Here is a 14,242-nt window from a genome sequence, read left to right as displayed (position 1 = left end):
ACAGCATTGTTTGTTTTGGCTGCTGAGGTTTGTTTGGGTCCTCCCAAACACAATCCTAGAGTTCCAGGTCTGCCTGACTCCTGGCAGTGCTTCACCCCATCACTTCTTCTCTTACCATTGGTTGCTAGCTTGGTCTGGGTGTGGAAAAGCTGCACAAAAGCTGCTTTGGTTCGTTTCACCTGCCCTTGGCTGCTCTTGGGGGTTGGAGCCTAGCCATGGCACAGCTATACAGAGATGGGCTGCTCACAGCTTCCTTGTCAGCATAGTGCTTTCTTGTAACCGCTTTGCAAATAAAGTGGCCACAATTAACCAGAAAGGTGGGTTAACTGTCGCTTTCCCCCATGTGTCCCAAGATGTCAGAAGAAGGTGGCAATTCCCCCTTCCTGATCATTCTGGAGGGAGCATGGCATTTAGAATACCGTTCCCACTACCTCCACCGCCACTCCCATTGCAGTGAGGAGGGGCGTATTGCTTAAAGTCACATCTTATTGCTTGTGTCCACCTCTCCTCGGTCCCCTCAGCCCACAGCTTCATGCTTACTCCAAGCCCACCTCCCCTTTGTTTCTGTGGCTTCCTCTCCCCGCTGCAACCTCATGCAAGAAACACACAACTCACAGACCTGTAAGCAGCACTGATGAACTTTACTATAATAAAAAGTTGCAGACAGGTGTGGTGAGGGGGGGGTCTTTGACAAGCTGTGAAATTATCAGGTGTGTGTCGTTAAGCATCTGGTTACTCCAAGGGATTTTAAAGAGGGTTAGGATAGTTAGGAGTTATTACAACTCTTGAGAAACAGGGGGTGGGTGGGAATGTTTTATGGGTATTGGCAGAAGACCTATCTGATAGCCCATGCTTCTTCCCCTTTTGCTGCTGGCGGGCTAACCCTCACTCTCCTCTTGGGCTTCACCTACCGATTCATTCTCTGTCCCTGCTGATCCTGCAGGGTTCTCCAGGAGGACCTCTCCACAGGACTCGCAGATGTTGTGCAGGATACTGCGCCACGATGATGTCAGGAACCAGCTCCTCTTCCACATCCAGCAAGGTGTACAGCGCATGCCACCAAACGTTCAGCCTGCCAAAAAGCCCTCTCAACCACCATCCTGCCTCTGCTGTGATAGTACAGTATTAGTAGTAGTTCCTCTGCATGGTGTTCTGAGGTGCATGGAAAGGAGTAATCATCCATGGCTGGAGGGCATACTCCTGGTCTCTCAGAATCACTGGCTTGACTTGTATGCTGCTCACAGTGGTGGTGGGAGCACTGGCGAAAGTCCTGTTGTGCAGTTTCTCAACGAGGGTCTATGTCCAGAAGATGGCTGTGTCATGCAAGTGCCCCGAGGTGCCATTGTAGACATCCATGAAGTGGCCCATGGAATCAACAACCGGTTGCAACACCATGCTGTTGCACTACTTGCAGTAGTGTATTCCTTGTCCCTCCCAGCTGGGCCAAGAACCTCTACATGTGTGCAGTCTATGCTACCCAAGAGGCCAGGGAATCCCTCTCCTGGTAGCCTCTTATCACTTGGTAGGAAGGTGTTTCTTCTTCATGGTCTCTGAGTAGTCACACCTATTTGATGGTTTTTGGCACATCATCTCTGAGTCCAAGTTCCTCTGCCCAGTGGGGGCAAATGGTGCTGAAGCTTCTATTTTTCCCTGGAAGTAATCACTGGGGAGAGGGATTTTCCAAGCAGTTCATCCCTCCCCCATTTTACAGGTTTCATGCCCCTTAATATGTATTGCATTGAAAACAAACCCTAGTTAAGTGTAGTAGGTGTTAGAGCACATTACCCATATTTCATGGGAGACTGCTCCTCCAGGCCATAGCAATAGTCAGCAGGTTTTGTTGGAGGATGCCATCTGCAAGCCCTGGCATAATATCTGTTTTGCAGTGACCTAAATGAAGCCAATTTCATACTCAATGACTATGCTGTATATTATCTGATGCAGAGTCATTTGCATGTGGAAAATGGGGCAAGTGATGGAGAGATAAGCTAAATGGCAAGACAGCAAGGTGGTCATCGGATTTGGACAAGGTGAGGAAGGGAGTAATGTGTACAATGGAGTTAGAAAACACCATAATGGAGTTAGTGTCTTAATGGGAGGATGGGAAAGGAGCAGTGGGTTGATCTGTCAGGAGCTATGCAAGAAGAGCTCTGAAATAATCAGTGTGCCTGGTTGCCTATGTATTTGTTGTTGTTTTTTCCTTTCAGAGGTTCAAATTGCTGCTTATTAAAACTAGAAGTATGGTAAGAAATGTTCTCTTTAGAAATCATAAATATTTCCTCACATCAGTGCAATTTACAAGTTCCTGTTTTCTAAAGGCTAAAACTAGTTCACAGGGTAAACTTGCTGACAATAATATATTGCCATTGCGGAGGCTGCACTGAAACGGAAGGCCATTGCATGGGCTAAAAGTCCACATTGCTAAAGACCAAGCTAGATGCTTAGTTGGATATCCATGTCAGATTGTCTTCTTAATAGCATACACTTACTCTGTCTCTGTGTGATAAGAACAGTATCTGCTTGCTTACTAGGTGCGCAGGATACTGAATCTGTACCTAATATTGAGCAGCATCCAGAATTAATGCTGCCCTTGTGTTAGAATGTTGCCTGTGTGTAATAATTTCTACTGAACCCCCCCTTCCCTCTGCTGGGGGACCTTCAGGAACATATATTGGGGAGAGCAGAGAGAAGAGGGAGCTCAGAAATAATCATGCTTGCAACATTAGTCTGGATGCTGTGCACTGGAATCTGTTCATATAGTTTGACTAGCACAGTACTTTCCATCTTATTCAGTGAAAAGAGTTCAATGTGTAATGTAATTTGAATTTATTAGAACTTTGTTTAGAGAATATGGTGCTCTGTGACAAGAGGAAAAAAATGTGGTTTCTAAAATAAGTTCCATCTGAGTTGTAGGCAGATGCATATTTTGGTATTTCAAAAATTCTTGGGTGAGGATATGTCATGCACCCTCCCCCTAAGTATCTTGTCTTCTTTTCATACTCAAGTTTAATGTAAAATCAGCATTCCTATTTTTCCTCTAATTCAGGGTTTGTAAATGAATCATTCCTAATCAAGCAGATGTCATTTTCCTATCTTCTATAACCTGGCACCTAATTGCTGTTAAATCAAATTAGCTTCCTGTAAGTCCTTCATGACCAACCTCAGGTGTCTCTCTGAAGAATCAGACCCTAGGAAACTGTGATTTACTTTGCTGTTTGGATTGAAATACTGACTTGGCTAAGGAAATTATATTGCATGCTTGGAGTACAGATTCTTCAATCATCCTTCTTGTAGGATTGAGTTCACTGGAAACTAATGGCTTTAAGATCAATCTCTGTAGCAGAAAGGTGATTTTCAGCCATATGGAAACATAGAGTGCACTTTACCTGTTGTTTTCAGCAGGAGAAAGTTAAGCAGGTGTTTAAGATCTTGGGACTTCAAGATGCTTAACTATGACCAGAGTATGCTATTTTGTTTAAAATACAAAAAGAAAATTATGAAACCTTCATAATTCCATGAATGAAGTATTCAGTGACCTTCTATCTTGATTATTACCTTGAACAATCAGTTTCTTTTGTTTGTCTCTTGTTCTACCAAAGGCACTTGATATGCTGCAGAACTTGTGGAGAGTTTTGAAAACCAGAGACATCAACAGTTCTGAAAGTTATATCATGCTTTTAAACAATGTTGTGGATTGGTAAAAGAAAGAAAGAAAAGAAAAGCCCTACTGCCCTGCTAAATGTTACAGATGGGGTGGGAGAGAGAGGCTTGAGATGCAGCAAAGTTGTCTGTCATTGCATTTTGAGGTTCTTACAACAGAACCCATTACTAAATCCACTGCTTTTGGGTCTCAGTCCAGTCTTTACTTAGAAGACTGTGAAATGCTGAGACAGAGGAGCCTTATGTTTGAGGATTGTCTGACCCCACACTTCTGAATATGCAGTGAGTGCACTCACTAAAAGTTGTGATGAAAAATCCTGATGGAGCTTCTTGATGAAAAATACTGGGGTCATTGACTGTTCAAAAATATAGGAGCTAAGCAGGGAAGTCTTAGGAAAATCCTTACAGTGCCATTCATCACCTGGACATGGAATGGAACAATGCAGTAATTCTTCTTCAGAAAACAAAGAGAGAGCCTTTAGGAATGAAAAATAAATCAGACCTCCCCCATTGCCATGTAATAGTGTAGTGCTTTTGCAAGGTTCCAGCAATCAGGGACCTCTAATCCTGGATGACCTGCTTGAGAAGCAGATTTTAATAAAGCATTTCCACAAAACACAACACTATGTACAAGTGACTAATGCAGTGGATTGTGAGACCCACCTCACTAGGTTGTCATAAAATCAACACTTCCAGTGCAGATCTTAGTTCTTAAACAATAACACCATGATTAACTATTCAGATTTTTAATGTAACAAACCTGTAATTTCTTTGCTGCTAGAGCAAATAAGGAAACTATATAACTAATATATGGTTGATTGTTATTTAGCAGGCCCACTACAATATCCTGTAAACTCTGGTCTGGGCGTTGCAGGAGAAAAGGTAACATAAATTTCCTCCTTGGATTGGCATACAGAGGACAAACAAATAATGTAACATCTTCCAGATGGTTACAAATGCACATAAATACATTTCTGTTCTACCCAAGGGATGCCCAGATATTTTTCGTCAAGGTAGGTAGTTTGTTTTGTTTTGTCTTTTAACATTTATATCCCGCTCTTCCTCCAAGGAACCCAGAGCAGTGTACTACATACTTGAGTTTCTCTTTCACAACAACCCTGTGAAGTAGGTTAGGCTGAGAGAGAAGTGACTGGCCCAGAGTCACCCACCAAGTCTCATGGCTGAATGGGGATTTGAACGGTTGGCATCACTTGAAATCTAAGCTCAGTAAAGGCCCTAAGTATCCGAGAGTGAGTTAGGCTTATAAAATGCCATGGAATTATTCTTCTTGATTTCAGAAAACTAGACTGAAAAATGTGAGTTGCCTTCACTACTCTGTCCTCTCTAGCATTTTGATCAAAGGCCCAGTTTCTCAGCGCACAATGATGATGAATAGACAGGTATTCTCTTCCATAGAAAAGGTATATTTCCTCAATGGATTGTGACATTGCTGATCCCAACCTCCTTCTCTTAGTTGTTTCAGCCAGCACTGTTTAGTAAGTCTGGCATCTTCCATGCTGTTCAGCTTACACCAAAAAGGTAAGTAGTACAGGTGTATTCTGGCTAAGGTTCATGACAACCACAGTTCTGCTCTAGTTCAGGCAGATGGTGTTCCTTGAAACGTTCCTTAGGAGTTTATTCTGAAGAATCTCTAGGTCTGCTTTAGTCCCATCCCCCATTACTGCTCCATATAACATTTGGGCTAGGGCTGTGGCAATATAAGCCTTAAGAGCAAGATTCACTAATTGACCTCCTCTTTAAAAAAAGAAAAAAGAATCTGCAGCTGAGTAATGCACCTAGCATTAGATAGATTAGTGGCTGCTAGATGATGTTTCCAGTTAAGTTTATCATCAAAATTCAGTCCCAGGTACTTAAAGGAGCCAACCTGCTCCAAGAAATGGCTGCCCAGTGTCCATTTAAAGGTCTGGGATTTCCCCCCAAAAAATCATTACTTTGGATTTTTGGTTATTAACCAACAACTTGTTGTTCTTCCAATAGTGTCCAAAACTGGCCAGTATTCTCTTTAGTCCTATTCTGTTTAGGGAGAACAAAACCAGATCATCAGTGTAGAACGAGACTGCTACTTTACAATTTCCAACAGAGGAAACAAAAAAGGAGAGGGTTGTCATCCTGGTAACAATGTCATTGACACATATATTAAAAAGAAAGGGAGCCAAAATATAGCCCTGTTTTAACCCTGGATTAATGAGGATGGTTTCTTTCATGGCACTGTGTAACCCAGTTCTCTCACCTGCATAACATTTTCTTGGTGCAGAATCCGAATGAGCCACAACAGCTGTTTATCAGTTAGCTGCAGTTAGTTTATGCCAGAACTGGTCTCTTTCCACCAGATCAAAGGCAGATGAGAAGTCAATAAAAGCTGCAAATGTGTGCTCATTTGGGCTCTTTGTATATTTAGTAAGAGTATGGGATAATACATATGACTGGCCAACTGTATTTCTACCCTTCCTACAGCTTGCCTATTCTTCATGGATAATAGCATTTTCCTTTTCCTGTGACTGCAGTTTGTGTAGGAGATGCTGAATATGTATCTTAGAGGCCAGATCAAGAAGACTTATATAGGCCTGTAAATTTTAGGATCTGATGAGTCCCCTTTTGGGGTATTGGCACTACAGCACTGGATAACTATACAGTTGGAAAGTTACCCAGTCAATTCATGTAGCTGAACAATTTGACCAAAATTGGAGCCCACCAATCAGGATCCAGAATGTAAACTTCAGGTAGTATCATGTCCTTCTCAGATGCTTTACCTTTCTGAAGGGCTTGAATCAGTTCTTCCAGGGGTGTATCTTGACTCCCATTCTTTTCTACAGGCTAATGTGGAAACCCTATATTATCTCCATATTGCAGATCTGAACTGAACTATGCTAGAGGAGCATGATCCTCTCCTCATAAGGGATTTCACAGATGTGATTAGAATCAGCCTGAACAGCATGGACACCACTTAACATGAAACTAAGTATGTGGAGTGGTACCCACGTGGTTTGAGCTCCCAACAGCATCTGTATACCACAAAGGTAATATATGCAGCAGGCCTAAAAGGATGCTTTCAATATGCAGATTAAGCAATAGGAGTGTTAAACAGCAGGGTTGCTATCTTTTCTCTCAGAGGCTCTGTGCTTATAACAACTGCATAAAGGCCATGCTATACTGTCAAGACAGTGTCGACTACTGGCGACCAAAGAGCCATGAGGTTTTCTTCGGTAGAATACAGGAGGGGCTTAACATTGTCATCTCCTGCGAATATGAGATGATGCCTTTCAGCATCTTCCTATATCGCTGCTGCCTGATATAGATGTTTCTGGGAAACATACCAGCAGGGATTCGAACCAGCAACCTCTTGCTCCCTAGGCAAGTTACTTCCCTGCTGAACCATTAGGTGGCTCATAACAACTGCATATAAGACTGCAATTCAACTTTCTTCCCATCACACAACTTTTAAAGGCACAGAGCTTCTGTTGAGAAGTTGTCCCTAGTTTCCATAATCACAATGGTTCCAAGAAGAAGGGGAATTAAATACAAGAGTTAATGCAGAAATAGGAGAACACTCTCTCATAAAAACACACTGAAAGAGTTGGGAAAATCTCTCCTTTAGTTATCCTAAGATAAGGATGTAAAAATCTCAATATATTGCAGTCAAGTTAGTCAGTAGGAGGAGTTAGCCAGTAGTGCTGCCCTCCTCTCTCATTGCCGAGCTGAACTAGGTCTTGCCCAAGAGAAGGTGGCTGGGAGTCATTGCCCCTGCTACCCAAAGCTCACATCTGGGTCAGCCCCCCAAACCCACCCACCATAGTCAGTAGCACTGTCTGGGGCTGGGGGTGCTCATGGATCTTATTGGTTTCCTAATCTCTCTGGAGGAGCTTTCCACTGATAAATTTAGTGGTCTTACGTGATTCCTGAGTCACTCTCTAGAATGGAAGGGTGATCCAGACAGTCAGTGTGAGAGTTCCTAGAAGCCCTTGATCAAATTGTAGAGCCTGTGCAATTCCTTGGTTTTCTGAAGAATTGGGAGTGATGGTCTCTTGGGGCCGATGGCTGGGGTGTGTGGTAGAAAACTTGGGAAGAGTCTGATCAAACACAGGCCAAAGCTGCTGTTAGGGGCCTACTCTGTAGCAGAGATGGGAGAAAGAAGTATACTTCACCACCACCATTGCACCTGCACAGTGTCAGCTGGTGGAGCTTTTCTGAGTTGTCAGAGGCCTTTTATAATCTGGCATTGTGGAATACTTGGTAGCATGCTGCGACCAATTTGTAAAACATTTTGCAGCTCAAATCGCTCACGTTCATTCTGACTTGGATGCCATTGTTATAATAGAGTCAGATATGAATACGGCCATGGCCTTGTCTAGTCAGGTTGCTATGGTTACCTTTCATTTAGTTCAACCTGAGAACATAGACAGGTTACTTGGAGGGTTGAGACCTACCATTTATGCTTTTGACCCTTGCCCTTCCTGGCTAATTAAAGCTTCCAGGCTGGGTCTGTCTGTATGGTGTTAGATGTGGCCACTGCCCCCTTGACAGAAATTGTGGTTTCCACTTCCATAAAGAAGGCAGTGGTAAGAGCACTTGTGAAGAAATCTACCCTAGATCCCAGTGATTTAAATAACTATCATTTTGTGTAGAATTTACTGTTCTTTGATAAGGTGTTGGAGCATCAACTCCAGTTATTCCTAGATCAAGCAGATTACTTAGATCCATTCCAATTTGGGTTCTGAACTGGTTTGGGATGTGAAATCATCTGGCTTGTGCCAGTGGAGACCTAGAAATGGATTGGAGTTTGGAGAGAGATAGGGATGGTGTTGATTTTCCTAAACCTTTATTGGGATTTGATACCTTCAACCATGGCATCAAAACCATGGCATCTGGGTCACATTGGTTTATGGGGCTTGGAGGCACAGTTTTTTAATGGTTCCAATCCTTCCTGGAAGGAAGTTTCCGAAAGTTAGTGGTGGTACACTTTGTAGTCTTTATTCTAGAGTATGGCATAAGGATCCCTCTTCCATGCTTTTTAACATCCACATAAAACTTTCAGGAGAAGTTATCTGGGGAGGGGCTTTGGGCTGAGGTGTTATCAGTATGTTGGTGACACACAGCACTATTTCTTATTTCCATCTTCTGACCATATGGAGGTTGTGGAAAAACAGAATTGGGGTCAATGTGCATTTATGTTCTCTAGTTTTAATTGTAATTTTAATCTGCTTTTAATTGGGTTTTTTGTTTTAATTGTTATGTATTTTTGATTTTAATGTAAACTGCCCTAAGCCTCCTTTGGAAAGGAGGTATATAAATCAAATAAATACATAAATAATACAATTTACAGCTGGTTAGGGGTTCTGCAGATCTGCATGGGGATGTGGAAATTGACCTAGATGAGGTTACATTCTTTATATGAAATTGCATTCTCCCATGAAGGATCCAACGTGCAGTTTGGGGTGTTTCAGGGCCTGGCATTATGCCTGGATATTCGTGATGTCAGTACCTAGGAGAGCATTTTACCAGCTTCATCTGGTTCCTAGCTACAGTCTTGTCTGGATAAAATATACTTAGCCTCAGTTATTTATGCTCTACTTATATCTGGTTTGGACTTCTGCAATGCTTTGTGGGGCTGCTTTTACAGACAGTTTAGAAACTGCAGTTGGTATAAAAGGTGGCCACCAGAGTGTTGGTTGGTGTGTGGAATTCGAAGCACGTTACAGCAATCTTATGCCAACTGTATTGGTTACCTATTTGTTTCCAGGCTCCATTTTGATATTGACTTTTAAAGCCCTTCTTGGCCTGGGATTCCCCTACCTCAATGAGAGTCTGCCAATATGAACTTGCTGCCTCAGAGATCTTGCTCTTTGGCCTGTTTCCACTGGAAATCTGATTGGCAGGCACTAGGGCATGAGTGGCCAACCTGAGGCTCTCCAGATATTTTTGGACTACAACTCCCATCATCCCCAGCTGCATGCAATAAATTGCTCTCCCTGGGGAAATCTGTCATCCCCCCACCCCCTGTCTCTTCCTGCTTTTAGACAAGGTGCACTTAAACAACAACCACCAGACAGCTACTTGTAATATTTTCTGCTGTTTCAGCTGCTTCTATGTGTTTTTAAAGTTACTGCTGTTTAGTTATGTTATTTACAGTGATCAGGATCCAGACTATTGCTGCCCTTGTATTAGAATGTTTTGCACATGTGGTGATGTTCCTCCGTCCGCTCTTTTCCTTGGTTGCCCTGATGCCTCCCAAAAACATGTTCCTGAGGCTGAGAGACATCCTACATAAGCTGCAATGGAGGGAAACGGGGGCGGGGGGGATCTGGAAAAATTGTTGCATAGGCGAAACATTCTAATGCAAGAGCAACATTAACCTGTATGCTGCCCAATGATTTTTAATGTTTAGATAAATGATAATGTTTACATGCTGTGTTGAGTTCATATGTATATGGAGAAGTGAGAAGGCCAAATGAATTGGTGTTCTATTGTGTTTTGGCAATGGAGTGCAGGATCTGGGCCTGGAGTCCTAGAGAGTCCAAGCAGTGAAAGGATTCTCTTCTGGCCCATGTGCTGGCTTCGCAGCAGCTATCAACTCTCCTGTGCCAGCACGTCCAACTCCCAATACTGTACAACAGGAGGCCTTTTCTGTGACTGAGGTGGGGTTGTTGCTGACCCCTTATATGGCATTATAATAGCTGGTGGAGTAGCTCTGCCTCAAGACCATCACTAGTCTTGATGACTGTAGGCGACCTCCAAATTCAGAGCCATTAGCCATTATACCAGTTGCAGGGAAGCAACAATTAGGGATGTGCACGGAACCAGGAAGGGGTGGTTTGATGGTGGGGGGCGGGGAGCATCTTTAAGGGCGGGGGAGGGTGCACTTAGCCCTCCCACTGCATTTCCCCTGCCGGCACTCCGTTTGTTAAAGTCTCTTGGGGCGGCAGGGTACCTCCCTGCAGCATCATCGCCGCATCTCCCGGAAGTGACCGGAAGTAACAGACGTGCCTGTGCACGCCGGGTACAGGCATGCACACATTGTGGGCAGGCATGCCCAGTGCGTGCAGGCACGTCTGTTACTTCTGGTCACTTCTGGGTGATGGGGCAGCAGGGAGGTATGCTGCCACCCCAAGGGGCTTTAACAAAACAGAGCTCTGGCAGGGGAAATGCGGTGGGAGGGGGTAAGTGCACCTCCCCTCACCCTTAAAGGTGCACTCCCCCCACTGTCAAACCAGTGGAACCGCCTGCCAATTGAAAAGGTTTGGAGGCCCATAAAGGGTCTCTGAACTGGTTCCATGCACATCTTTAGCAACAGCGAGAAAGGGGCATGCCTTCATCTGGTTGGCCACTGTGGGAAACTGACTACTGGACTAGATAGGTCTTGGTCTATCATCTCTTCTTACAGAGCAGCATTCCTCTTTGGTGTTGGTGATTGTGGCAACAGAAGTAGGAGTCAAAGTATTTAATAAGTCCCAATACATGAGTCGGTGCTTGGTGACCCTCCAAGTGTAGTTTGTGTTGTGTTCCTACACCATTTTTGTGTGTTACATCATTACAGCAATATCTCTAGATTGCTCTGATTGTCAGCACATTCTTATGCTTTCTGTCTGTTCTTCTAGACAATTGTTCTAACCCAGAATAGTCACCATGGACTTTAATACTGCTGAACACCGACTCAGTGGTGAGTATCTTCAATGCCGAAAAAGCTGTGTTAGCATGTTATTTAGAGAAATTAGTTCTAGGGAAATTGTCTTTGCTAGAAATAGGGGCGACTCACACGATCGTCCCAGGCAGGCTGGGAGGGCGTGGCGGGAAGGCTGCGCTTAACCTGCCTTCCCCCAGATGACCAAACTGTCCATCTTCAGCGCTCCTCCTGTACGCCCACAAGGGCAGCCCTGCAGCTCCGTCAAGCACAGAGCAGGGCGGAGAGAGCTGGGGCTGGAACTTGTTGCATTGAGGATTCCCCCATCAGACGGGTGCTCTATATGAGCCTGTCTTTGTGATTCCTCAGGCTACACGCAGCCTGAGGAATCATATGATACCTGGTAGCCAGGATAAGGGTGCAAGAGCACGCTTAACCTTGGCTAAAACCCGGGGTTGTTAAGGGGGCTAGGTGGGCAGGGAGTGGGGGGATTTATGAGGATCCCGCCGCTTCTTACAACCAACCTAACCCTGCTTGGGGCAGCCCAGGCAGGGTTAGGCTTATTGTGAGAACAGCCTCATAATATAACATGATATGCCCTCTGTTTAGGCAGATGGTTTCCACATTTGACATCCTTAGCTAGGGCTGAAAAGGCCTAAAGAATCTACCTGGAACAGAGATTGAGCTATATTATTATTATTATTATTATTATTATTATTATTATTATTTACATTTTATATCCCAGTCTTCCCCCAAGGAGCCCAGAGCGGTGTGCTACATACTTAAGTTTCTCCTCACAACAACCCTGTGAAGTAGGTTAGGCTGAGAGAGAAGTGACTGGCCCAGAGTCACCCAGCTAGTATCATGGCTGAATGGGGATTTGAACTCGGGTCTCCCTGGTCATAGTCTGGCTCTCTAACCACTACACCACACTGGCTCTATTAGGGAAGGGCTGTTTGAAAGAGATGAGTGGGGAGAATATATGAGCACATGAAACTATCTAGTAGTGATTCAGATCATTGGTCCATTTGTTTCTTAGCAAAGAATCATGGTTTCTAGAGGTTTTCCCCACAAATGAAGCTCAGTTGGGAATAGAATTGGGCATGCATATTATTATGGGCCTATGGGTCTTTTGGGAAGTACCCCAGGAAGCAGTCCTGAGAATATTTGTGTTTCCGAGTACAAATAGCGCTGAGTTGGTTGAAGTAACTCTCTCATTGCCATTCTCTTGTTAATCACTGTAAACCATACACTGTATGTGTTTACTTAGTTATGAGATGTTCACATTTGTCATAATTAAGCAGGAGCAATTTTCTGTGCCAGGATGAAATTCATAGCATGAAGTTGAAATCCTGATCATATATCTATGTTGAAAAGATGGCTGCAGTACAAGAGAATGCTTGAATAAATATTGAACAAGAATATTTGAAAAATAAACAGTTGAAATGTGAAAGATTATTTTGCAAAATCATGGAGAAAAGCAACGTATTTATAATAGTTATCAGCAAGATAGAAAAACAAATCTATTCTAAAAACCATGGAGATCCAAAGAGAAGGAATTAAATGATTCCTTAGAAACAGCTTATTAGTAATGATGATATTCACAGATCAATACAGATGATGAGCACGATTTGAATAATGTGAAATTGTTTAGCAAAAGTGCTTTATTCTCAAAAGAAAGAATAAAAATTATTTTTTGAATGTCATTTTCTGCATTTGAGTGATTCTAAACAAAGATCCAGTTATTTAAAACCACTCAGTGTTTTTTGTTAAATGTTTGATTGTATAGGGATGCTACATTTGAGTTTTAAAATAATAATGTGCTGAACGTTGTCATAGATTCAGACAATTTTGCTACATTTTCAAGTGACATTTTTGAAAAATGATCTGTACTGGGAATCTCAATCTTCCCTTCATCGTAGCATCAGATTAGCCCACATGGTAGAGATACCCTTGGAGGAAAGACCATTTATTTCATAGTCAAATAATGTTCTTGTAAGTTTTATATATTCTGTACATGTGGATGTGGATGTCTACTTCTTTCACAACAGCACTGTTTTCTTTCAGTCATAAGGAATCCACCTGGATGGGAAATAGGTGTCTATATTACTGGTGCACTTGCTCTTTTGGGAATAGCTGGAGTAAACCTGTGGAAACTGTGGAAATCTGGCAGCTATCCTGCACCATCTCCATTTCCAAATTATGACTACAGATACCTAGAGCAAAAGTATGGGACCACATATTCTCAGATCAAACAAAAGGTAAAGAGCAATTGACTGTGATGTTATTGAGGGAATCCATCATGTATCATGCATCCATCATCCCTCTGTGCCATCACAATATCTAAATGTGACCAACAGCTCCTGTGGCTGGCCCACTGGGGTTCAGTGGCTGGCCCACTGGGGCTGCTGCGCACATGGAAGGCAACCCTGCAGTGTTGCGCAAGAGGTCAGTAGCACAATAACTTAAAAACAGCATCCGCACAGTTGTGTGATGCTACTCCCGTTGGAAACATTGACTGACATTCTGTGCTATGGAACACCAGCACTAGGGATCCACTGTGGCTGCTGTGCACATGAGAGGCAGCACAGGCGGTGTTGCAGAGGTGGGGAGTTGTGCAAATGTGGATGGTTGGAAACAATAGAAGTCGTGAGACACAAGTGTCCACATGCTGTTTTCGGTCATTGTGCAGCTTCCTGGCTCCGCCACACCATCGGGACTGCCATTCCCTTGTGCAGTAGCTCTGGTGGGTCCCTAATGCCAACATTCTGTGGTGTGAAATGTCAGCCAGTGGGGAAAGTGCTGCAGAACTGGAGGGATGCTGTTTTAATTCGTTGTACAACGCAAGAAGCCCTGCTCTTCATAATGGCCAGCCTAGCCTCCCAAGGTAGAGAGCAGGACTTTCCTTGAGAATTTCATATGGAGATCAACACTCCATAAGCAACT

General features: G+C 43.5%; 1 protein-coding gene across 8 annotated transcripts in view; it reads left to right on the top strand.

Moving 5' to 3' along the window:
* The window catches only part of SYT12 (synaptotagmin 12), a 93,130-nt gene that overhangs the window by 22,511 nt on the left and 56,377 nt on the right, over positions 1 to 14,242 (top strand). For 5 of the 8 annotated variants that reach the window (XM_053286297.1, XM_053286298.1, XM_053286306.1 and 2 more), the window contains 2 exons: positions 11,274 to 11,335; positions 13,364 to 13,557. In XM_053286297.1, the coding sequence (XP_053142272.1) occupies positions 11,302 to 11,335; positions 13,364 to 13,557 (228 nt within the window). In that variant the 5' untranslated portion in view covers positions 11,274 to 11,301. Of the gene's footprint in view, positions 1 to 4,490; positions 4,674 to 6,593; positions 6,699 to 9,712; positions 9,735 to 11,273; positions 11,336 to 13,363; positions 13,558 to 14,242 lie in introns of those variants that run through there. The other 3 variants (XM_053286300.1, XM_053286299.1, XM_053286303.1) reach the window with 3 other exon arrangements.

This window comes from Hemicordylus capensis, chromosome 1 (assembly GCF_027244095.1).
Source record: "Hemicordylus capensis ecotype Gifberg chromosome 1, rHemCap1.1.pri, whole genome shotgun sequence".
In the NCBI taxonomy this organism is placed as follows: domain Eukaryota; kingdom Metazoa; phylum Chordata; class Lepidosauria; order Squamata; family Cordylidae; genus Hemicordylus; species Hemicordylus capensis.
Note: the sequence above shows the minus strand (reverse complement) of the source record. Positions and strands in the feature narration are given on the sequence as shown.